The sequence below is a fragment of the Scyliorhinus torazame genome, chromosome 6 (assembly GCF_047496885.1).
Source record: "Scyliorhinus torazame isolate Kashiwa2021f chromosome 6, sScyTor2.1, whole genome shotgun sequence".
NCBI classification, from domain to species: domain Eukaryota; kingdom Metazoa; phylum Chordata; class Chondrichthyes; order Carcharhiniformes; family Scyliorhinidae; genus Scyliorhinus; species Scyliorhinus torazame.
In genome coordinates, this window is record NC_092712.1 from 7,816,368 (window position 1) to 7,841,382 (window position 25,015).

The following is a 25,015-nucleotide window of genomic DNA, read 5'->3' on the forward strand; positions in this document are numbered from 1 at the left end:
ATAAAAAATGAAGCATTTTCTGTAACTTTTGAAGAGATTTCCGGCGTGTATTAAATACAAAGAACAAAGAACAAAGAAAAATTACAGCACAGGAACAGGCCCTTCGGCCCTCCCAGCCTGCGCCGGTCCAGATCCTCTATCTAAAACTGTCGCCTATTTTCTCAGGATCTGTATCCCTCTGCTCCCTGTCCATTCATGTATCTGTCTAGATACATCTTAAATGACACGATCGTACCCGCCTCTACCACCTTCACCGGCAATGCGTTCCAGGCACCCACCACCCTCTGCGTAAAGAACTTTTCACGCATATCTCCCTTAAACTGTCCCCCTCTCACCTTGAACTCGTGACCCCTAGTAATTGAGTCCCCCACTCTGGGAAAAAGCTTCTTGCTATCCACCCTGTCCATACCTCTCATGATTTTGTAGACCTCAATGAGGTCCCCCCTCAACCTCCGTCTTTCTAATGAAAATAATCCTCATCTACTCAACCTCTCTTCATAGCTAGCGCCCTCCATACCAGGCAACATCCTGGTGAACCTCCTCTGCACCCTCTCTAAAGCATCCACATCCTTCTGGTAATGTGGCGACCAGAACTGCACGCAGTATTCGAAATGTGGCCTAACCAAAGTCCTATACAACTGTAACATGACCTGCCGACTCTTGTACTCAATACCCCGTCGGATGAAGGAAAGCTTGCCCTGTGCCTTCTTGACCAGTCTATCGACCTGCGCAGCCACCTTCAGGGTACAATGGACCTGAACTCCCAGATCTCTCTGTACATCAATTTTCCCCAGGACTCTTCCATTGACCGTATATTTCGCTCTTGAATTGGATTTTCCAAAATGCATCACCTCGCTTTTGCCCGGATTGAACTCCATCTGCCATTTCTCCGTCCAACTCTCCAATCTATCTATATTCTGCTGTATTCTCTGACAGTCCCCTTCACTATCTGCTACTCCACCAATCTTAGTGTCATCTGCAAACTTGCTAATCAGACCACTTATACCTTCCTCCAGATCATTTATGTATATCACAAACAACAGTGGTCCCAGCACGGATCCCTGTGGAACACCACTGGTCACAGTTCTCCATTTTGAGAAACTTCCTTCCACTACTACTCTCTGTCTCCTGTTGCCCAGCCAGTTCTTTATCCATCTAGGTAGTACACCCTGAACCCCATGAGTCTTCACTTTCTCCATCAGCCTACCATGGGGAACCTTATCAAATGCCTTACTGAAGTCCATGTATATGACATCTACAGCCCTTCCCTCATCAATCAACTTTGTCACTTCCTCAAAGAATTCTATTAAGTTGGTAAGACCTGACCTTCCCTGCACAAAACCATGTTGCCTATCACTGATAAGCCCATTTTCTTCCAAATGGGAATAGATCCTATCCCTCAGTATCTTCTCCAGCAGCTTCCCTACCACTGACGTCAGGCTCACCAGTCTATAATTCCCTGGATTATCCCTGCTACCCTTCTTAAACAAGGGGACAACATTAGCAATTCTCCAGTCCTCCGGTACCTCACCTGTGTTCAAGGATGCTGCAAAGATATCTGTTAAGGCCCCAGCTATTTCCTCTCTCACTTCCCTCAGTAACCTGGGATAGATCCCATCCGGACCTGGGGACGTGTCCACCTTAATGCCTTTTAGAATACCCAACACACCCTCCCTCCTTATGCCGACTTGACCTAGAGTAATTAAACATCAATCCCTAACCTCAACATCCGCTATGTCCCTCTCCTCAGTGAATACCGATGCAAAGTACTCGTTAAGAACCTCACCCATTTTCTCTGACTCCACGCATAACTAACCTCCTGTGTCCTTGAGTGGGCCAACCCTTTCTCTAGTTACCCTCTTGCTCCTTATATATGAATAAAAGGCTTTGGGATTTTCCTTAACCCTGTTTGCGAAAGATATTTCATGTACCCTTTTAGCCCTCTTGATTCCTCGTTTCAGATTGGTCCTACATTCCCGATATTCTTCCAAAGTTTCATCTGTCTTCAGTCGCCTAGACCTTATGTATGCTTCCTTTTTCCTCTTAGCTCGTCTCACAATTTCACCTGTCATCCATGGTTCCCTAATCTTGCCATTTCAATCCCTCATTTTCACAGGGACATGTCTGTCCTGCACTCTAATCAACCTCTCTTTAAAAGCCTCCCACATATCAAATGTGGATTTACCTTCAAACAGCTACTCCCAATCCACATTCCCTAGCTCCTGCCGAATTGTGTTATACTTGGCCTTTCCCCAATTTAGCACTCTTCCTTTAGGACCACTCTCGTCTTTGTCCATGAGTATTCTAAAACTTATGGAATTGTGATCACTATTCCCAAAGTAATCCCCGACTGAAACTTCAGCCACCTGGCCGGGCTCATTCCCCAATACCAGGTCCAGTATGGCCCCTTCCCGAGTTGGACTATTTACATTCTGCTCTAGAAAATCCTCCTGATGCTCCTTACAAATTCTGCTCCATCTAGACCTCTGATACTAAGTGTATCCCAGTCAATGTTGGGAAAATTAAAATCTCCTATCACCACCACCCTGTTGCTCCTACATCTTTCCATAATCTGTCTACATATTTGTACCTCTATCTCACGTTCGCTGTTGGGAGGTCTGTAGTACAGCCCCAACATTGTTACCACACCCTTCCTATTTCTGAGCTCTGCCCATATCGCCTCACTGCTCGAGTCCTCCATAGTGCCCTCCTTCAGCACAGCTGTGATATCCTCTCTGACCAGTAATGCAACTCCTCCACCCCTTTTACCTCCCTCTCTATCCCACCTGAAGCATCGATATCCTGGGATATTTAGTTGCCAATCATGCCCTTCCCTCAACCAAGTCTCAGTAATACCAATAACATCATACTCCCAGGTACTAATCCAAGCCCTAAGTTCATCTGCCTTACCTGCTACACTTCTCGCATTGAAACAAATGCACCTCAGACCACCAGTCCCTTTGCATTCCAGTCCCCACCTGCTCCCTGCCTACTCTTCCCCTTAGTCACGCTGACTTCATGATCTAGTTCCTTACAGGCTTTAGTTACTACCTCCTTACTGTCCACTAACCTCCTCATTTGGTTCCCACCCCCCTGCCACATTAGTTTAAACTCTCCCCAACAGCGTTAGCAACAGCACCCCCTAGGACATTGGTTCCAGTCCGGCCCAGGCGTAGACCGTCCAATTTGTAGTAGTCCCACCTCCCCCAGAACCGGTTCCAATGTCCCAAAAATCTGAACCCTCCCTCCTGCACCATCTCTCAAGCCACGCATTCATCCTGCCTATTCTTTCATTTCTACTCTGACTACCACGTGGCACTGGTAGCAATCCTCAGATTACTACCTCTGAGGTCCGACTTTTTAACTTGGCTCCTAACTCCCTAAATTCTGCTTGTAGGACCTCATCCTGTTTTTTACCTATATCATTGGTGCCTGTATGCACCACGACAACTGGCTGTGCACCCTCCCACTTCAGAATGTTCTGCAGCCGATCTGAGACATTCCTAACCCGTGCACCTGGGAGGCAACATACCATTTAGGAGTCTCGTTTTCGACCACAGAATTGCCTATCCACTCCCCTTACAATTGAATCCCCTCTGACTATAGCCCTTCCATTCTTTTTCCCGCCTTTCTGTACAGCAGAGCCAGCCACGGTGCCATGAACCTGGCTACTGCTGCCTTCCCCTGGTGAGCCATCTCCCCCAACAGTATCCAAAATGGTATACCTGTTGTGGAGGAAGATGACCGCAGGGGACACCTGCACTGCCTCCCTGCTTTTTCTCTGCCTTTTGGTCACCCATTCCCTTTCTCCCTCAGCAATCCTAATCTGTGGTGGTGTGACCAATTCGCTAAACGTGCTATCCACGACCTCCACAGCATCGCGGATGCTCCAAAGTGAGTCCATCCGCAGCTCCAGAGCTGTCATGCGGTCTAACAAGAGCTGCATCTGGACACACCTCCCGCACGTGAAGGAGCCAGGGACATCAGACACGTCCCTGAGCTCCCACATTGAGCAAGAGGAGCATAACACGGGTCTGAGATCTCCTGCCATTTTTAATCTTAAGCTTAACTTAGTCCAACTATAATATCAAATAATAGATAAATGAAAAAGGAAAAACAAAGAAAAATTGTTACCAATCACACGATAAAAAAAAATAAAAATGCATTTATCCTTATTCATGGGGTAATAGTTAGCGAACAAGCCCCATTTCAACCCTGCGGCCCACTGAGATGAAGGAGATTTACTCATGCGGCCCACTCACCAACCTCGGTTACCCATCACTGGTCTATCACAAGGTGTCACATTCTCATTGTCATGTTAGGTACACTGGTCTAACACTGGCTGCAACTGGATGCAGCTTAGGTCAGAAAGATACTCCAGACCTTGAAGTTAGTTCAATCAGGTTTATTGAACTAATAGCACAGTTAGCACAGTTCTCTGTGAGTTCGACTCTCTGCTAACTTAAGTGTGGTTACTCTGTCTGACTGAACCAGACTAGCTCTTAGCCACGTGGTGGAGGTGTGAGATTGTAACAACACCATTCACTGACTCTCTAGATGTTCATCAGTGGAAAGAGGTGGAGTGTGAGTGCCTCGTGCCTTTTATAGTCAGCTCCCACCCCTGAGTGTCCTGCCTGCTTATTGGTCATGTCCCGTTCTCTGTGTCCATTAGCTGCTTGTCTGTATATCATTATGTGTGTGTCTGCGTATCATGACATCTCATGATACAGGGTAGGCCATTGAGGACTCAGATGAGGAGATATTTCATAGAATTTCATAGAATTTACAGTGCAGAAGGAGGCCATTCGGCCCATCGAGTCTGCACCGGCTCTTGGAAAGAGCACCCTACCCAAGGTCAACACCTCCACCCTATCCCCATAACCCAGCAACCCCACCCAACACTAAGGGCACTTTTGGACACGAAGGGCAATTTACCATGGCCAATCCACCTAACCTGCACATCTTTGGAATGTGGGAGGAAACCGGAGCACCCGGAGAAAACCCACGCAGACACGGGGAGAACGTGCAGACTCCGCACAGACAGTGACCCAAGCCGGAATCGAACCTGGGACCCTGGAGCTGTAAAGCAATTGTGCTATCCACAATGCTATCATGCTGTCTTCACTTAGAGGGTGCTGAACCTGTGGAATTCATTACCACAGAAGGCTGTGGGCACCAAGTCACTGAATATATTTCAGAAGGAAATAGATTGATTTCTACGCTAAAGGTGTCAAGGTGTAAGGGGAACAGACCGCTGGAGCAGGGTGTTGCGATAGAGGATCTGCCTGAATCATGGTGATGGGCAGAGCAGGCTCAAAGGGCTGATTGGTCCCCTCCTGCTCCTATTTTCTATGTTTCTACATAGGTAGCCAGTGAGGGGATCTGAATTGCCATAGCTTACACCAAGCAAAGAACAAATAACAATACAGCACAGGAACAGGCCCTTCGGCCCTCCAAGCCCGTACCAGTCATGATACCAACTGATGGATCTGTATTTTGTTCACATATTTATGTGTGACCGCACTATATATCAATCATACAGAACTCGAGACTGAGCTTCTTGAGTCAAGTCAAGTATCTTTCTTTATATCACTTTCAAAGTCGATGGATCAAATCAAATTAAATGCGAATACAGAATTTAGAAAGTTTGTTTGTCCAACAAACAGATGGCTGAGTTGAATGAAAGGCACAATTCAATTCAAGGTAATTTCTTCAGATCAAAATGCACGATACAAAACGGAAACAAAAGTAAATAGCTGTTTGCGAAGCAAAGTCGGAATAGGTTTCAAACGTTAGGTTAGGATGAATTCAGAGAGAGAGAGATGAGAGCTTAAAGATGATTTTGGAGAGAGAGCCAAAAAGGTTCTCTCTCTGTCTCATCAGGAAATCATAATCTTTTTTAGCTTCTGTCCCCTTTCTGACTGTGAGTGGGTTAGAATAATTATTATTCATCTAATTTGGTTGGCAGTTACGTGTCAGTCACCTTAAGCTACTTTGATCTAAAAGCAGGTTGGGGGGTGGCGGGGGGGGAGTCAGCTCAGGCCAATTTAAAAAGAGCAACTTTAACTCGAAGGTTTAAGACACGACCGGAGATCCCAGACCCGTGTCATGCTCCTCGTGTGCGATGTGGGAGCTCAGGGACACGTCCACTGTTTCTGGCTCCTTCACGTGCAAGACGTGTGTCCAGCTGCAGCTCCTGTTAGACCGCTTGACGGCTCTGCAGCTGTGGATGGACTCACTTTGGAGCATCCGCAATGCTGAGGAGGTCGTGGAGAGCATGCTTAGTGAGTTGGTCACACCGCAGGTGAAAGTTACCGAGGGAGAAAGAAAATGGGTGACCAAAAGACAGAGGAAGAGTAGGAAGGCAGTGTAGGTGTCCTCTGCGGTCATCTCCCTGCAAAACAGATCTACCGCTTGGATACTGTTGGGGGAGATGGCTCACCAGGGGAAGGCAGCAGCAGCCAGGTTCATGGCACCGTGGCTGGCTCTGCTGCGCAGCTGGGCGGGGAGAAGAATGGCAGGGGTATAGTGAAAGGGGACTCAATCATAAGGAGAATAGGCGGGCGGTTCTGCGGACACAATCGAGACTCCAGGATGGTATGTTGCCTCCCTGGTGCAAGGGTCAAGGTTGTCTTGGAGTGGCTGCAGGGCATTCTGGGGGGGGGGGGGGGGGGGTGAACAGCCAGCTGCCGTGGTGCACATAGGCACCAACGATGTAGGTAAAAAAACGGAATGAGGTCCTTCAAGCTGAAGGAGTTAAACCAAAAAGTAGGACCTCAAGGGGAGTAATCTCAGGATTGCTACCAGTGCCACGAGCTAGTCAGAGTAGGAATGCCAGGATAGATAGGATGAATGCTTGGCTCGAGAGATGGTGCAAGAGGGAGGGATTCAAATTCCTGGGGCATTGGAACCGGTTCTGGGGGAGGTGGGACCAGTACAAACCGGACGGTCTGCACCTTGGCAGGACTGGAAACAATGTCCTGGGGGGGGGGGTTTACTAGAGCTGTTGGGGAGGGTTTAAACTAATGTGGCAGGGGGATGGGAACTGATGTAGGAAGTCGGAGGAAGGTAAAACAGGGACAGAAACAAAAAGCAGTAAGGGGGAAAGTGTAAGACAGAGAAGCCATAGTCAAAAATCTAAAAGGGCGACAGTACAAGGTACAGTGACTGAGGAGAGTGTGAAAAGGGAGGTGGCCAATGCATGATTGAGGGTGTTTTACCTAAATGCACGCAGTATACGGACAAGGTAAATTAGCTTGTTGCGCACATTGAAATTGGCCGGTACGATGTCGTGGGCATCACAGAGACGTGGCTGCAAGGGGATCAGGGCTGGGATCTAAATATGCAAGGATATGGGTCCTATCGAAAGGCCAGGCAGATGGGCAAAGGGGGCGTGGTTGCATTGTGAGTAAGGAATGAAGTTAAATCGAAAGCAAGGAGCGATATAGGATCAGAAGGCATAGAATCTCTGTGGGTAGAGTTGAGGAATCGCAAAGGTAAAAAGACCCTGATGGGAGTTATGTACAGGCCCCCTAGCAGTAGTCAGGATGTGGGGCAGAAAATAAATCAGGAGATAGAAAAGGCTGTAAAAAAGGCAATATTACAATAATCATGGGGGACTTCAATATGCAGCTGGACTGGGAAAATCAGGTTGGTAGTGGATCCCAAGAAAAGGAATTTATGGAATGTCTAAGAGATGGTTTTTTGGAGCAGCTTGTGACAGAGCCGACTAGGGAACTGGCAATTCTGGATTTGGTGATGTGTAATGAGGCAGACTTGATTAGAGAACTTAAGGTGAAGGAACCCTTAGGCAGCAGGACCACAATATGATAGAATTTACCCTGCAGTTTGAGAGGGAGAAGCTGCAATCAGATGTAACGGTATTACAATTAAATAGGGGTAACTACAAAGACATGAGGGAGGAGCTGGTCAGAGTTGATTGGAAAAGGAGCCGAGCAGGGAAGTCAGTGGAACAGCAATGGCAGAAGTTTTTCGGAGTTATTCGGGAGGCACAGCAGAAATTCATCCCAAGGAGGAGGAAACATGCTAAAGGGAGGACGAGGCATCCGTGGCTGATGAGGGATGTCAAGGACAGCATAAAGGCTTAGGAAAAAGCATACAAAGTGGTGAGGAAAAGTGGGAAAACGGAGGATTGGGAATCCTTTAAAAGCGAGCAGAGGGCAACTAAAAAAGCAATAAGGGGGGGAGTAGATGAAGTACGAGTGCAAGCTAGCTAGTAATATAAAGGAAGATAGGAAGAGATTGTTTTCAATATATAAAAGGTAAGAGAGAGGCAAAAATAGACATTGGACCACTGGACAATGTGGCTGGAGAAGTAATAATAGGAAACAAAGAAATGACAGACGAACTGAATAGTTACTTTGCATCAGTCTTCATGGTGGAAGACACCAGTGGGATGCCAGAGCTCCAGGAGAACCAGGGGGCAGAGGTGAGTGCAGTGACCATCACTAAGGAGAAGGTTCTGGGGAAACTGAAAGGTCTGAAGGTGGATAAGTCACCTGGACCGGATGGACTACACCCCAGGGTCCGAAACGAGATAGCTGAGGAGATTGTGGGGGCATTGGTGATGATCTTTCAGGAAACACTGGAGGCAGGAAGGGTCCCAGAGGACTGGAAGGTGGCTAATGTAACACCCCTGTTTAAGAAGGGAGGGAGGCAGAAGACGGGAAATTATAGGCCGGTTAGCCTGACTTCGGTCATTGGTAAGATTTTAGAGTCTGTTATTAAAGATGAGATCGCGGAGTACTTGGAAGTGCATGGTAAAATAGGACTGAGTCAGCACGGCTTCGTCAAGGGGAGGTCGTGTCTGACAAATCTGTTAGAGTTCTTTGAGGAGGTAACAAGCAAGTTAGACAAAGGAGAATCAGTGGATTTATTTAGATTTCCAGAAGGCCTTTGACAAGGTGCCACATCGGAGACTGTTAAATAAGTTAAGAGCCCATGGTGTTCAGGGTAAGATCCTGGCATGGACAGAGGATTGGCTGACTGGCAGAAGGCAGAGAGTGGGGATAAAGGGGTCTTTTTCAGGATGGCAGCTGGAGACTAGTGGTGTGCCTCAGGGGTCTGTGCTGGGACCACAACGTTTTACAATATGATGTGGTGTCGATGTTTTACAATATACATTAATGATCTGGAGGAAGGAACTGAAGGCACTGTTGCTACGTTTGCAGACGATACAAAGATCTGTAGAGGGACAGGAAGTATTGAGGAAGCAAGGCGGCTGTAATCCGAGGGCTATGTCCATTGTGTAAGAGGAGTTGGGGAATCCAAAGGAAGGGGTGGTTCGTAGGAGTTTGTTTCACTCTTGCCTGACCCTTACATCGTGACTCATCTTTGTGAATATGTTTGCATTTTCATGTCATGCTGGACTTGCTGAACCTGTATCTAACTGCACTTGGAATGTGTTCGCACTGCCCCATCCAGTTTTATTGCACAAGATTAGCAGTTACAGGGTGCATTCGCTCTTCATACCCTGTTCTTTATATAAACTACCTTTGCAGCTGTATAGAACCTTAGTTAGGCCGCACTTGGAGTATAGTGTTCCATTCTGGTCGCCACACTACCAGAAGGATGTGGAGGCTTTAGAGAGGGTGCAGAAGAGATTTACCAGAATGTTGCCTGGTATGGAGGGCATTAGCTATGAGGAGCGGTTGAATAAACTCGGTTTGTTCTCACTGGAACGAAGGAGGTTGAGGGGCGACCTGATAGAGGTCTACAAAATTATGAGGGGCATAGACAGAGTGGATAGTCAGAGACTTTTCCCCAGGGTAGAGGGGTCAATTACTGGGGGACATAGGTTTAAGGTGAGAGGGGCAAGGTTTAGAGTAGATGTACGAGGCAAGTTTTTTACGCAGAGGGTAGTGTGTGCCTGGAACTCGCTACCGGAGGAGGTGGTGGAAGCAGGGACGATAGTGGCGTTTAAGGGGCATCTTGACAAATACATGAATAGGATGGGAATAGAGGGATACGGACCCAGGAAGTGTAGAAGATTGTAGTTTAGTCGGGCAGCATGGTCGGCACGGGCTTGGAGGGCCGAAGGGCCTGTTCCTGTGCTGTACATTTCTTTGTTCTTTGTTCTTTGTACCCCTCTTTTCAGTATCAGCCCTGTTAACTTGGCAGTCACTGATACACACAACATTCCCATTCACGCATCGAAGCTGCCCTTTACAGAGATGGTCTCAGGAGACAAAGAATGATTGTTAATTGTGTGATTACATCATTCACACAGGCCAGGCCAGTGGCTCCCTGTGACATTCTGAATTTGTGTTCTGCACAAACACCCGTGAGTGTTAGAATCATATAAACTTTGGAACGCACAAGAAGGCCACTCGGCCCATTGATTCTGCACCAACCCCTGGAAAGAGCACCCAACCTAGGCCCACGTCCCGGCCCTATCATAGATATCAAAGAATTTACTGTGCAGAAGGAGGCCATTCGGCCCATCGAGTCTGCACCGGCTCTTGGAAAGAGCACCCTACCCAAGCCCACACCTCCACCCTATCCCCATAACCCCAGCTAACCTTTTTTTTGGACACTAAGGGCAATTTATCACAGCCAATCCACCTAACCTGCACATCTTTGGACTGTGGGAGGAAACCGTAGCACCCGGAGGAAACCCACGCACACACGGGGAGGATGTGCAGACTCCGCACAGACAGTGACCCAAGCCGGAATCGAACCTGGGACCCTGGAGCTGTGAAGCAACAGAGCTAACCATTGTGCTACCGTGCTGCCGACTAATCCCCATAATCCAGTAACTCCAACTAACCTTTTGAACACTAAGGGGCAATAAAGATTATTTATTATTTTTTATTTATTATCATGGCCAATCCACCGAATCGGCAAATCTTTGGACTCAGATGAGAGTTATTGGTCAGATCAGTCATACACTACTCTGGAACATAGCCACATGAAGAGGCCATTCAGCCCCTCAAAACCATACTCTCATTCAATAGATTAATGCTTTTCAAACTTTTGTTCCCACGACATACTTCTGGCAACAAGCCAACCTTTGCTATCCATGATACACGTTGGTCCCCCTTTGGGACACACGGCAGCCAACCTTGGTGACACATGGCAACCGACCTTGGTGACACATGGCAACCGACCTTGGCGACACATGGCAACGGACCTTGGCGACACATGGCAACCGACCTTGGCGACACATGGCAACCGACCTTGGCGACACATGGCAACCGACCTTGGCGACACATGGCAACCGACCTTGGCGACACATGGTAACCGACCTTGGCGACACATGGTAACCGACCTTGGCGACACATGGCAACCGACCTTCGCAAAACACACCATGTTTACTCACCTTTTAATACGAAAGGGGAACCTCACTATCACACTTGAATCCGGTTCAAGGAGCAGAGGGCAATCAGGTGCAGAGTTCAGCCTGTTTCTTTGTGCTGTCTTCATAGTTCATAGAATTTACAGTGCAGAAGGAGGCCATTCAGCCCATTGAGTCTGCACCGGCCCTTGGAAAGAGCACCCTACCCAATCCCATGCCTCCACCCGAGCCCCCATAACCCAGTAACCCCATCTAACCTTTTTGCACACTCGGGGCAGTTTATCAAGGCCAATCCAACTAACCTGTACATCTTTGGACTGTGGGAGGAAACCAGAGCACCCGGAGGAAACCCACGCACACACGGGGAGGATGTGCAGACTCCGCACAGACAGTGATCCAAGCCGGAATCAAACCTGGGACCCTGGAGCTGTGAAGCAAATGTGCTAACCACTGTGCTACCGTGCTGCCCGTCTTCACCTTTATTGAAACGTAAAATCCCACCTGGCACATGTAGGTCGTTGTGAAGAACAACAGCAACAAAATGTGTGGTGTACTCAGCACTGGATACTCCTGGGAGATGCTACTCCAGAATGCTGACCGCCTCAAGGGCTTTTGGTGTGTTTCTAATGTGGTTTTATCGATAAGATGCAGCAGCGCAGTCTTTTCATTTGGAGTCAGCTGGCAGTGAATAACTGACTCTGGGGTCCCAACCTCTAATGGAATTTCTCACCCACCACTCCTCTTTCAAATTCTGCAACCTCTCTCATTTGCCAGTCCTTTGCCGATATCACACGTGAGGCTGGATTTACGCACCCCCGTGCAGAAATCGCGTTTGGGGCGGGGGCGGAGAATCGGCGTTCCCAACCCCATCGCAGCCGACATCGCTCCGGCGATTCTCCGAGCCCCAGGGAATCGCTCGTCCGTCAATCAGACACGCAGCTGAGGGGCCATTGCCAGAGGCCCTCCCAGTGATGCTCCCATCCCGACCGGCCGATTTCCCGATGCCGTGATTCTGATGACGCGAAACGGCCCCGGTCCCGACCGATTCAGGCCCTGACAATGGGCCAGTATCTGGGCCGCGTCATCTACCCGCGCCCGGCCTTGTCGCCCGCGTAAAAGCGGCGCCGCATAACAGACGTCATCCGCGCGTGCGCGGTTGTCGTCCTGTCTCAATCCGCCCCGCAATAAGATGGGGGACGGATCTTGCGGGGCCGCGGAGGGAAGGAGGTCCTCCTTCAGAGAGGACGGCCCGACGATCGGTGGGCACCGATCGCGGGCCACCCCACATTCCAGGTGAAGCCCGGTGCAGGATCCCCCCTCGTACCCCGCAGGCCGCCCCCCCCCCCCAGCGTTCACGCACCGCCCACGACTGCAGCGACCAGGTGTGGACGGCGCCGGGGGGAACCCGCCGTTTTGGCCTGGCCGCTCGGCCCATCCGGGCCTCAGAATAGCGGGGGTGCCGGAGAATCGCCATTTTGGGTGTCTCCGGCGATTCTCCGGCCTGCGGCCCGCGGAACTCGACCGGGCCGTTCCCGCCGCTTGGGAGAAGAGGGCGTCGGACCGGCGACCCTGGAAATTTTGGCGGCCCAGGCGATTCTCCCAACCGGCGCGGGAGTGGAGAATCGCGCCCATTATTTCTCTCTTGCACCAACGTGATGGTGAATTTCAAGCTTGTAACAGGTACACAAGCAGATGTTGTTCCCATAAACCTGTCCTGTAAACAGCTCATTAAAACACAGCTGAAGGATTTGTTGTAAAAGCCAATGCATACTTAAAATGAATTACAAAAAACATAGAATCATAGAATCCGACAGTGTGGAAGAGGCCTTTTGGCCCATCTCGCATGCATCGACAAAGCACTCCTCTAAACCTGCGCTAATCCCGCTTCCCAGCACTTGGCAATGTTCTGTATTTCCAGAGCTCATCCAATCACTTTTGGATGAAGGCCTCCTTCCTGAACCTCCCCTCTCAGGCAGAGCATTCTCCCCTACCCAGCGGGGCGGGGGGTCCCGGCGGGATGGAGTGGCGGGAACCTCTCCGGCGCGGGCTGCCTCAAAGGTTCGGATCTCTCCGCACCTTTATGTCATGATATTCAAACACACACATCATGATGGACACACTAACAGGCAAATCAGAGTACACAACACCACAACCAATCACAGACAAGAACACCAACCACATAAAAAGCACGAGCACGACACCTGGAGGTCAGGAGGTCTGGGGAGAAGGGAACAGAAAGAGCTGATGAAACACCACAAGCAGGGAGCCCCCCACGTGCAGAGTGCAAAGACCAAGTTGTAAATAGTGAGTTTAAATAAAGAAGTGTTGTACCATATGCAACTGTGTTGGCTCATCTGTGTGTCAGAACACCCAACACCACATGGTACAGGAGTGGATCGATACCTGCCTACTAACCTGCCATTCTGGACATGGACCACACCGGCAAACCGCAGCCGATGCAAGTCACGGGGAACCTAGGCACCAACTGGAAGCTCTACAGGCAGCGATTTGACCTGTACATCCGTGCCACCGAAAAACAGAATGCCTCGGATGATTCGAAGATTGCAATGCTCCTCTTCTACGCAGGCCCCCACCCGAACGATGTCTTTAATTCACTGGTGTTCGAGGAAGGCGAAAACCAGGCCAAATATGACACGGTCATCCTCAAACTGGACCAGCACTTTCAAACTGAAGTAAACGAAACTTTTGAAAGATACATCTTTCAGCAACGCCTGCAAGGTAAGGAGGAGCTTTTTCAACCCTTTTTGACGCACCTCCGGATTCTAGCGCAGTCCTGCGGTTACGGCACCACTACAGAGTCCATGATCAGGGACCAGATTGTTTTTGGCGTTGCCTCTAGTGGCCTACGCCAGCAGCTTCTTAAAATAAAGAGCCTCACCTTAGCGTCTGCTGTGGAAGCCTGTGTCCTCCATGAAAATGCTACCTGCCGTTTTGCCCGATTTCAGGCGTCCGAGTTGGCACGGAGGGGGTCCCCAGCCGTCGAATCGGCAAGCCAGGCCGCCCACGACGTTGAACGCATCCAGGCCGTCGATTTCTTCCCGCCCCACGGCCCGGACGACAGCGGCCGCTTCCCGCGCTTTTCGCGGTCTCCCGCGCAGGTGCGCGCCAAAAATAACGGCCACAACGAGGGACGCACTGCGCAGGCGCGCCCACCGCAAGATCGCACTGCGCATGCGCAGTGGCGCAACGAACGCCGTGACGTCATGACGTGCAGAAATTGTGGAGGTCTACACTTAAAAGGGCAATGTCCTGCAAAATACCGACAGTGCAACAGATGTGCCATGATAGGCCACTACGCAGCCCGCTGTCGTGCGGCTCAACCCATGGATCCGGCGCATCCTCGACAACCTCGCACACGAGTCAGGACCGTCCAGCCCACGCATCAAGACTTCCAATTAAGTGATGCAGATGACCAGGATGACTTCCGAGTTGCCGTCATTGATGTCAACAAGGTCAATGCCATCAATCCAGACGATGAGTGGTGTGCCACCCTGACGGTCAACCGATCGCGCGTCGCCTTCCGTCTGGACACCGGCGCATCCGCCAACCTGATTGCTTACTCTGCAGTCCAGGCCATGAAGGTCAAACCACCCATCACACCATCCCGGCTTAAGATGGTTGACTATAACGGGAACGTTATCCCGTCCATAGGATCTTGCCAGCTACAGGTGACTCACAAGAGGTACACGGCCACACTCCCCTTCGAAGTTGTGGGCTCATCAAAGGACTCGTTACTGGGCGCACAAGCGTGTAAGGTCCTTCACCTGGTACAGCGCATCATGTCTCTCTCTCCAGATGAGATATCCGACTTCCCGGATGCTGAGTTCCACGCGAATCTCCATTCCCTCCTCGCTCACAACCAGGAGGTTTTTGAAGGCATGGGGACATTGCCACACACGTACAAGATTCGACTCAGACCGGACGCCATCCCTGTCGTTCACGCACCTCGCAGGGTTCCTGCGCCTCTCAAAGACCGCCTCAAGGCACAACTGCAGATTCTTCAGGACCAAGGGGTCCTATCCAAGGTCACGGAGCCCACGCCATGGGTCAGCTCCATGGTCTGTGTAAAGAAGCCCTCTGGCGAGCTCCGTATATGTATAGATCCAAAAGATCTGAACAACAACATCATGCGGGAACACTATCCCATCCCGAAACGAGAAGACCTCACCAGCGAGATGGCGCGAGCCAACATATTCACTAAATTGGATGCGTCCAAAGGATTCTGGCAGATCAAACTGGACCCGGCCAGCCGAAGACTATGCACATTCAACACCCCTTTTGGCAGATTCTGCTACAACCGGATGCCATTCGGCATCATTTCGGCATCTGAAGTATTCCACCGCATTATGGAACAGATGATGGAAGGCATCGAAGGGGTACGTGTATATGTGGACGATATCATCATTTGGTCCACCACTCCGCAGGAACACATGCATCGTCTTCGACGTGTCTTCACCCGCATACGGCAAAATGGCCTGCGTCTCAACCGTGCGAAGTGTGCTTTCGGCCAGACGGAGCTGAAATTCCTCGGGGACCACATCTCAAGGTCCGGGGTCCGTCCCGATGCAGACAAGGTTAGCGCCATCACAGCCATGCCACGACCGGCTGACAAGAAGGCTGTCTTAAGATTCCTCGGCATGGTCAACTTCCTTGGGAAGTTCATTCCCAACCTGGCTTCTCATACAACAAACATGCGCCATCTCGTAAAAAAATCGACGGAATTCAACTGGCACCAGTCGCATCAGCGGGAATGGGAGGAGCTCAAGCACAAACTGGTCACGGCACCAGTGCTGGCCTTCTTTGACACGACTCGCCCTACAAAGATCTCAACAGACGCCAGCCAATCTGGTATTGGAGCGGTACTCCTCCAAAAAGACAGCACGTCATCATGGGCCCCGGTTGCGTATGCCTCACGAGCCATGACCCCTACCGAACAGCGCTACGCGCAAATCGAAAAAGAATGCCTGGGCTTGTTAACTGGACTGGACAAGTTCCACGACTATGTGTATGGCCTGCCACGATTCACGGTCGAAACTGACCACCGCCCCCTGGTCAACATCATTAACAAAGACCTGAACGACATGACTCCTCGCCTCCAGCGCATCTTACTCAAACTCAGGAGGTACGATTTTGAACTGATCTACACTCCGGGGAAGGAACTCATCGTGGCGGACACTCTTTCCCGAGCAGTGAGCACACCACCAGATGCAGAGGGGTTCGTGCGTCAAATTGAGGCACACGTGACTCTGACAGCAGCAAATATGCCAGCTGATGATCCTAGTCTGGCCCACATACGCGCAGAGACGGCGACTGACCCTCTACTGCAGCGAGTGATGCGCCACATGACGGAAGGGTGGCTAAAAGGGCAGTGCCCCCAGTTTTATAATGTGCGAGATGATCTCACCAATATAGACGGGGTCCTTATGAAATCGCATAGGATCGTCATTCCACACAGTGTGCGCCAGATGATTCTTCGTCAACTACACGAAGGCCACTTGGGCGTCGAAAAATGCAGACGAAGGGCCCGGGAGGCGGTATATTGGCCGGGTATTAATGAAGACATAGCCAACATGGTGCTCAACTGCACAACCTGTCAGAGGTTTCAGCCAGCGCAATCTCCGGAAACACTTCTACCACACGAGATGGTGACGTCCCCCTGGGCGAAGGTGGGTGTTGACCTATTTCACGCGCTCGGCAGAGATTACATTGTTATTATAGACTACTTCTCAAACTACCCGGAAGTCATGCCTCTCCATGATCTGACGTCGTCCGCAGTCATTGGGGCCTGCAAGGAAACGTTTGCTCGCCATGGCATTCCAAGGACTGTCATGTCAGACAATGGACCTTGTTTTGCCAGCCGTGAATGGTCGTCCTTTGCCGCAGCATATGGTTTCACTCATGTGACATCCAGCCCTCTGCATCCACAATCGAACGGGAAGGCTGAAAAGGGTGTCCACATCGCAAAGCGGCTCCTGTGCAAGGCGGCTGATGCCGGATCGGACTTTAACCTTGCCTTGCTGGCCTATCGATCGGCCCCGTTATCCACGGGCCTCTCGCCAGCGCAGCTACTAATGGGTCGCTCCCTCAGGACGACGGTACCTTCCGTCCTGGCACCGACAACAGACCATGAGGCGGTTCTTCGGAACATGCAACTGCAGCGTGATCGCCAGAAAGGTCGGTACGACACACGAGCGACGGACCTGCCCCCCCTGTCCTCCGGAGACAAAGTACGCGTCCATCAACCGTATGGTGGCTGGTCAGCACCGGCCGAAGTCCTCCGACAAGTGGCTCCCCGCTCGTTCCTGGTTCGCATGCCGGATGGTTCCGTGCGTCGCCGCAATCGGCGCGCCCTTCGCCGACTTCCACGCTCACAGCCACACAACACGCCAGATCCTCAACAGGCTTCCGAGGATGACTTTGTGGAGCTGCCGCACATCACGCCCTTTCCATCGCCACCCATGGCCATGCCTGCACAGCAGCCGGTGGTTCTTGATCCACCCTTAAGGCGGTCGACCCGAATTCGTCGCAAACCCATTAGAATGGACTTATAATACAGTTCATATGTTTAATAAGTTGGACAATTTTACATGATAACCTGTTGTTGTTTATCGTTCCAGATGTCGTCTGACTGGACAACTGATCAAATTTTTTTTCTTCTTCTCTCGTTCGCATTTCTGTTATGTTATGGTACAACTGGATTCATGTGACGCACTCGACATCGCCCCATGTACATAGTTCCGTCATAGACACATGCTGCACACGACACACACACACTCTTAGATGCACTCACGTCACGATCATATTTATTACCACGTAGGCACATATCTTTGTAAAAAGGGGGGATGTCATGATATTCAAACACACACATCATGATGGACACACTAACAGGCAAATCAGAGTACACAACACCACAACCAATCACAGACAAGAACACCAACCACATAAAAAGCACGAGCACGACACCTGGAGGTCAGGAGGTCTGGGGAGAAGGGAACAGAAAGAGCTGATGAAACACCACAAGCAGGGAGCCCCCCACGTGCAGAGTGCAAAGACCAAGTTGTAAATAGTGAGTTTAAATAAAGAAGTGTTGTACCATATGCAACTGTGTTGGCTCATCTGTGTGTCAGAACACCCAACACCACACTTTAGGGGCCAAGCCCTCACCTTGAGGGGTTAGGCCCGCGCCGGAGTGGTTGGTGCGCCGCAGGCCGGCGGGAAAGGCCTTTGGCGCCACGCCAGCCGGGGCTGAAGGGACACGCCGGCCGGTGGAAGTCCGCGCATGCGCGGGAGCGTCAGAGGCTGCTGACGTCATCCCCGTGCATGCGTGGGGGGGGGGTCACTTCCGCATCGGTCATCGTGGAGGCTATGGCTGAGGCGGAAGGAAAAGAGTGCCCCCACGGCACAGGCCCTCCTAGGGATCAGTGGGCCCCGATCACGGGCCAGGCCACCGTGGGGGCATCCCCCGGGGCCAGATCACCCCGGCCAGGACCCCGGAGCCCGCCCGCGCTGCCAGTCCCGCCGGTAAGGTAGGTGATTTGATTCACGCCGGCGGGACTGGCATGACAGCAGTGGGACTTCGGCCCATCACGGGCCGGAGAATCGCCGGGGGGAGCCCGCCGACTGGCGCGGCGCAATTCCCGCCCCCGCTGATTTTTCGGTGCCGGAGAATTTGGCGGCCGGCGGGGGCGGGATTCACGCCGCCCCTGGCGATTCTCCGACCCGGCGGGGGGCCGGAGAATGTCGCCCCTTGTCTTTCACCTTAAAATCATGCCCCCTTGTTATTGACCCTTCAACTAAGGGGACCAGCTGCTCCCTCTCCACCCTGTCCATGCCCCTCATAATCCTGTCCACCTCGATCAGGTCCCCCTCAGTCTTCTCTGCTCCAAAGAAAACATCACAAACTTATTCAACCTCTCGTCATAGCTAAAAATATTCCACCTCAGGCAACATCCTGGTGAATTTCCTCTGCGCCCTATCGAATGGAATCACATCCTTCCTATAGTGTGGTGACCGGGACTGAACACAGTACTCCAGCTGGGGCCTCACCAAAGTCCTGTACAGTTCCAACATAACCTCCCTCTTTCTAAAATCTATGCTACAACTGATGAAGGCATGTTGGGAAAGTTAAAATACCTCCCAAAATTACCGCATTGTTGTTTTACTCGCCTCAGTGAATTGTCTACATTTCTGCCCCATTGTTGCCCACTGACTGTTCGCCTTTCTTTTATTGTTGCCATGACATTTTGATCTATGGATGATTGTTGGATGTCTCTGCACTGTTGCTTCACAGCGCCAGGGACCCGGGTTCAATTCCCGGCTTGGGTCACTGTCTGTGCGGAGTCTGCACGTTCTCCCCGTGTCTGCGTGGGTTTCCTCCGGGTGCTCCGGTTTCCTCCCACAAGACCCGAAAGACGTGCTGTTCGGTGAATTGGACATTCTGAATTCTCCCTCTGTGTACCCGAACAGGCGCCGGAATGTGGCGACTAGGGGCTTTTCACAGTAACCTCATTGCCGTGTTAATGTAAACCTACTTGTGACACTAATAAAGATTAGTATTTAAGGCAAACAGCCTGTAAGAAGCCTGTATCTTTAACTTAAACAGAATGATTCCAAAAGGCTGTGTTGTTAAGACCTGGACAATATCCAGGCTCGGGGCTGACAAGTGACAAGTTGCATTCGCGCCACGCAACTGCCAGGCTATGACCATCTCCGACAAGAGAGGATCTAACCATCACCCCGTGACATTCGATGGCATTAACATCGCTGAATCCCCACAATCAACATCCTGGGGGTGACCATTGATCAGAAACTGAACTGGACCCGGCCACATTAATACTGTGGCTACCAGGGCAGGTCAAAAGTTAGGAATCCTACGGTGAGTAACTCACCTACTGACTCCCCAAAGCTTGTCCACCATCTACACGGCACAAGTCAGGAGTGTGATGGAATACTCCCCACTTGCCTGGATGAGCGCAGCTCCAACAACACTCAAGAAGCTCAACACCATCCAGGACAAAGCAGCCCCGCTTGATTGCTCACCTTCCACAAACATTCACTCCCTCCCCCACCGACGCACAGTGGCAGCCGTGTGTACCATCTACAAGATGCACTGCAGTAACTCACCAAGGATCCTCAGACAGCACCTTCCAAACCCACGACAACTACCATCCAGAAGGACAAGAGCAGCAGATACCTGGGAACCCCACCACATGGAGGCTCCCCTCCAAGTCACTCACTATCCTGACTTGGAAATATATTGGCCGTTCCTTCATTGTTACTGGGAAACATCCTGGAACTCCCTCCCGAACAGCACAGTGGGTGTACCTACACCTCGATGACTGCAGCGGTTCAGAAAGGCAGCTCCTCACCACCCTCTGAAGGGCAATGTGGTTGGGCACTGAATGCCGGCCTAACCAGAGACGCCCACATCCCCTAAATTAATTTTTAAAAAGATCGAAATAGGTTAGAGGAACAAAGATATTTGGATATTGGTCGATAAACAGCTAAAATGAAAGACACAAGTTGATAAGATCACAAAGAGAGCACTGGGTAGTTCTGCACAGCTCTGTCTAATTGTCTGTAAGTTTGGGCTAGTACGTGTCTGAATGCTTGCTGCCTGTAGTTTGGGCTTCTCTCTGCGTTCTGGTGCAGGAAGTTGTGGATTTGAATCCAGAGCACAGAATCTAGCCAAGATTCAGTAATCTATTGTTGGCATGCTACATTGTCAGATTTCCTTATTCCCAGTATCTGTTAAACTGAGGTTTTGTTGATGTTCATAGAATCATAGAATCCCCACAGTACAAAAGGGGGCTATCGGCCCATCGATTCTGCACCAACCCTCGGAGAGATGCCACGACACCCTGGGAAAGGACACGGTCAATTCCATCCCCACACGCCCTGGAGGCAGAACATTAGTGAATTAACCATTCATTCTTATAAAAATAAACAATGAATACACCCTTAGCTTCCCAATACTTACAGTCACCAGATTTCTAAGTTGAATCACATTTACTTTATAGCAAGAATAATGATTCAATATGTAGCAGATACAGTTGGTTAAACATTAATAAAAATCTAACTCCTATTTTAACTTGCCTCCCCCCCACCCGCCCCCCCACACACACACACACATACACACATACACACACACACACACACACAAGCACAAGGCAGAGAAACACAGAGGGATGGAAAAGGGGGAAAAAGTAAGTGAAAGAGAACAGAAACTTTTCTTCAGACGATGGTTCTGAGCATCCTTCCTTCACAGCAAACTGGTAAATCACAGTCTTTGTGTTGCAGCCCATTGTCACAATTTCCCTGGCGAAACAATGTTCCTGTTTCATCAAACTTTGTCTTCAGTTGGTGGCCTGCCTTTAGGTCTTTGTGGTTTCATAAAATGCAATACTTACAGGCAGCAAGTCTTCAGGAGAAAGATAGTCGATTCACACCAGCTTTTCTGAAGAGAGTTAGCAAATTATGAACTTTTCCTGAACAGCCGGCAATGGTTCTGCTGTCAACAGATACACCCAGGTTTTGTGCCAGTTCAGAAACGCAGCCTTTCTGCTGGAGATAAATGGAGAGGAGAGAGAGCGGGTCTTCTGTCTGAGCTGCCTGGAGTCAAACTCAAACCTAACTGAAAACCTGCGACTCTGAAAACATTCCATTGAGATCAGATCCACTCACCACCTGTTACTGGACTGGCCCAGCCTTTTGGGCCAATTCATTGACTGTCAGCCAAATCAATCCAACCGGGACCCAGCCAGTCTCTGTCACTGGTGCCAGTCAGTCTACACTCTAGTCCAAACCAGCACAGGCTTCTGCAAGAATTAAAGGCGCAGGCCAATGCTTCCTTCTGCTTGAATTAAAGTGGCAGGCTGCCTTAACCTGCCTTATGGACACACGTCCATAAACCATCCATGGATTAAAAATACAACAGCAAAATAAAAGAAAGAGGAAATACACAGGTAGGACCCTTAGAAAGAGGACCCTACCTGGGCCCAATCCCCCATCCTATCCCCATAACTCCACCTAACATTTTGGCCACTAAGGGGCAATCCTAACCTGCATATATTTGGACAGTGGGAGGAAACCGGAGCACCCGGAGGAAACCCACGCAGACACGGGGAGAACGTGCAGACTCCGCGCAGGCAGTCACCCAAGGCTGGAATTGAACCCCGGGTCCCTGGCATCGTGAAGCAGCAGTGCTAACCACTGTGCTACTGTGACACTCCAGCTATTGTATTATTGCAAACCAGTTACGATTTTTAGATTTTGCCCACAGATACCGAGGTAGGCAGCCAACTATTCGTAAGGAATTTTAAGATGGTTTACTAAGTTCATCTGACCCATAACAATGGGAGCACTTTACTAATTCCAGAGGACAGACTGACTGTTTACACAGAACATGTTGATCTCAGTAACTTGCTATGGCAGTATCCTGCTCTCTAGTCCAACAAATGTTCGAAAACTCTGCTCTTAAGTCTTCCTTAGACCGTAACAACATAAGAGGTCGGTGCAGAAATAGACCATTCAGCCCATTGAGTCTGCTCCGCTATTCAATGAGATCATGACTGATTTGATGTGATTCTCAACTCCCCTTTCCCACCTTATCCCCATAACCCTTGATTCCTTTCCTGATTAAACATCTCCTCTTCTTCTTCCTCTTCCATCTGAAGAAGGCGGCTGCCTAATGAGCACTGCCACGGAAAGATGGCGGGATTGTGTTATTGTCACAAGATCCAGAGACCCAGTGGGAAACCAGGTTCGAAACCCACCACAGCCGTTGGTGCAATCTGAATTGCATAACAATCTGAAAATAAAAGTCTACTGATGAACACAAAACTATTATCACATTGATGTAAAAACCCACCTGCTTCACTCATGCCCCCCCTGCCGTACTTGCCTGGCCTGGCCCACATGTGACTCCAGGTCCATGGCAATGTGCTTGGCTCAAGGTTCAGGCAGTGATACCCATACATGAAAGAGAAAGGGACTTCACCAACCCCTCAGCGCTTGTTAATATATCTTTTTCTTGGGGTTGGCAGCTTACCCAGTGTTAATGATTTATTCAAACCCTTCTGACCAAATAATGCAGGATACCTAGATCTCAGGGTGGTCACCTTTTCCCTCAGTTGTCATTCTGCTTGAGGTCAGCTTTTTAGTTTATGTCATGCTGAGGTCACATCCCAGCCCTGTCCAAACACGCCCGTAGGTAAGGAGAGGACACAATATGCCTATTTCGGGATTTCAATATGGCAGCCAAGTGACGGGCCTTTCCAAAGGTAGTAATTGTTGCCTTTTTAAGTTCATGAGCAGAAAATACCAGTTTATTCAGAGCCCTAATTTGCGGCACACTATCGTAATAGCATAGAATCAAATGCATTGAGGCGAACATTTCAATCTGCTGTTTCTCTTCTGAATGTTTAAAGTGTGTTTGAACTTCCTGTTTTCCCACAGAGAGGTCAGCCATCATCATCCAGTGTGCATGCCGTCAGCATTTTGCACGAAAGGAACGGGCCAAACGTATGAAGGAGAAGGGGAACTACGAAGAGTTAATGGAGCAACTGCAGAGAGAGGTAGGAGAACCACAATAGCCGAGGAGGTTCTCCTCATCCACAAACAGCCCCTTCCACAGACCCTGCATGTTACACCATCATAAACCCATTTAATCCCCTTCCACAGACCCTGCATGTTACACCATCATAAACCCATTTAATCCCCTTCCACAGACCCTGCATGTTACACCATCATAAATCCATTTAATCCCCTTCCACAGACCCTGCATGTTACACCATCATAAACCCATTTAATCTCGTTCCACAGACCCTGCATGTTACACCATCATAAACCCATTTAATCCCCTTCCACAGACCCTGCATGTTACACCATCATAAACCCATTTAATCTCCTTCCACAGACCCTGCATGTTACACCATCATAAACCCATTTAATCTCCTTCCACATCCCCTGCATGTTACACCATCATAAACCCATTTAATCTCCTTCCACATCCCCTGCATGTTACACCATCATAAACCCATTTAATCCCCTTCCACATCCCCTGCATGTTACACCATCATAAACCCATTTAATCCCCTTCCACAGACCCTGCATGTTACACCATCATAAACCCATTTAATCCCCTTCCACATCCCCTGCATGTTACACCATCATAAACCCATTTAATCCCCTTCCACAGACCCTGCATGTTACATCATCATAAACCCATTTAATCCCCTTCCACATCCCCTGCATGTTACACCATCATAAACCCATTTAATCCCCTTCCACAGACCCTGCATGTTACACCATCATAAACCCATTTAATCTCCTTCCACATCCCCTGCATGTTACACCATCATAAACCCATTTAATCCCCTTCCACATCCCCTGCATGTTACACCATCATAAACCCATTTAATCCCCTTCCACATCCCCTGCATGTTACACCATCATAAACCCATTTAATCCCCTTCCACATCCCCTGCATGTTACACCATCATAAACCCATTTAATCCCCTTCCACAGACCCTGCATGTTACACCATCATAAACCCATTTAATCCCCTTCCCCAGACCCTGCATGTTACACCATCATAAACCCATTTAATCTCCTTCCACATCCCCTGCATGTTACACCATCATAAACCCATTTAATCTCCTTCCACATCCCCTGCAT

The 25,015-nt window shown here is 49.9% G+C and overlaps 1 protein-coding gene across 6 annotated transcripts in view; it reads left to right on the forward strand.

The window, feature by feature from the left end:
- The window catches only part of LOC140424662 (IQ motif and ankyrin repeat domain-containing protein 1-like), a 775,223-nt gene that overhangs the window by 124,700 nt on the left and 625,508 nt on the right, over window positions 1–25,015 (forward strand). For all 6 annotated transcript variants that reach the window (XM_072507911.1, XM_072507913.1, XM_072507908.1 and 3 more), the window contains exon 4: window positions 23,795–23,913. In XM_072507911.1, the coding sequence (XP_072364012.1) occupies window positions 23,795–23,913 (119 nt within the window). The remainder of the gene's footprint in view (window positions 1–23,794; window positions 23,914–25,015) is intronic.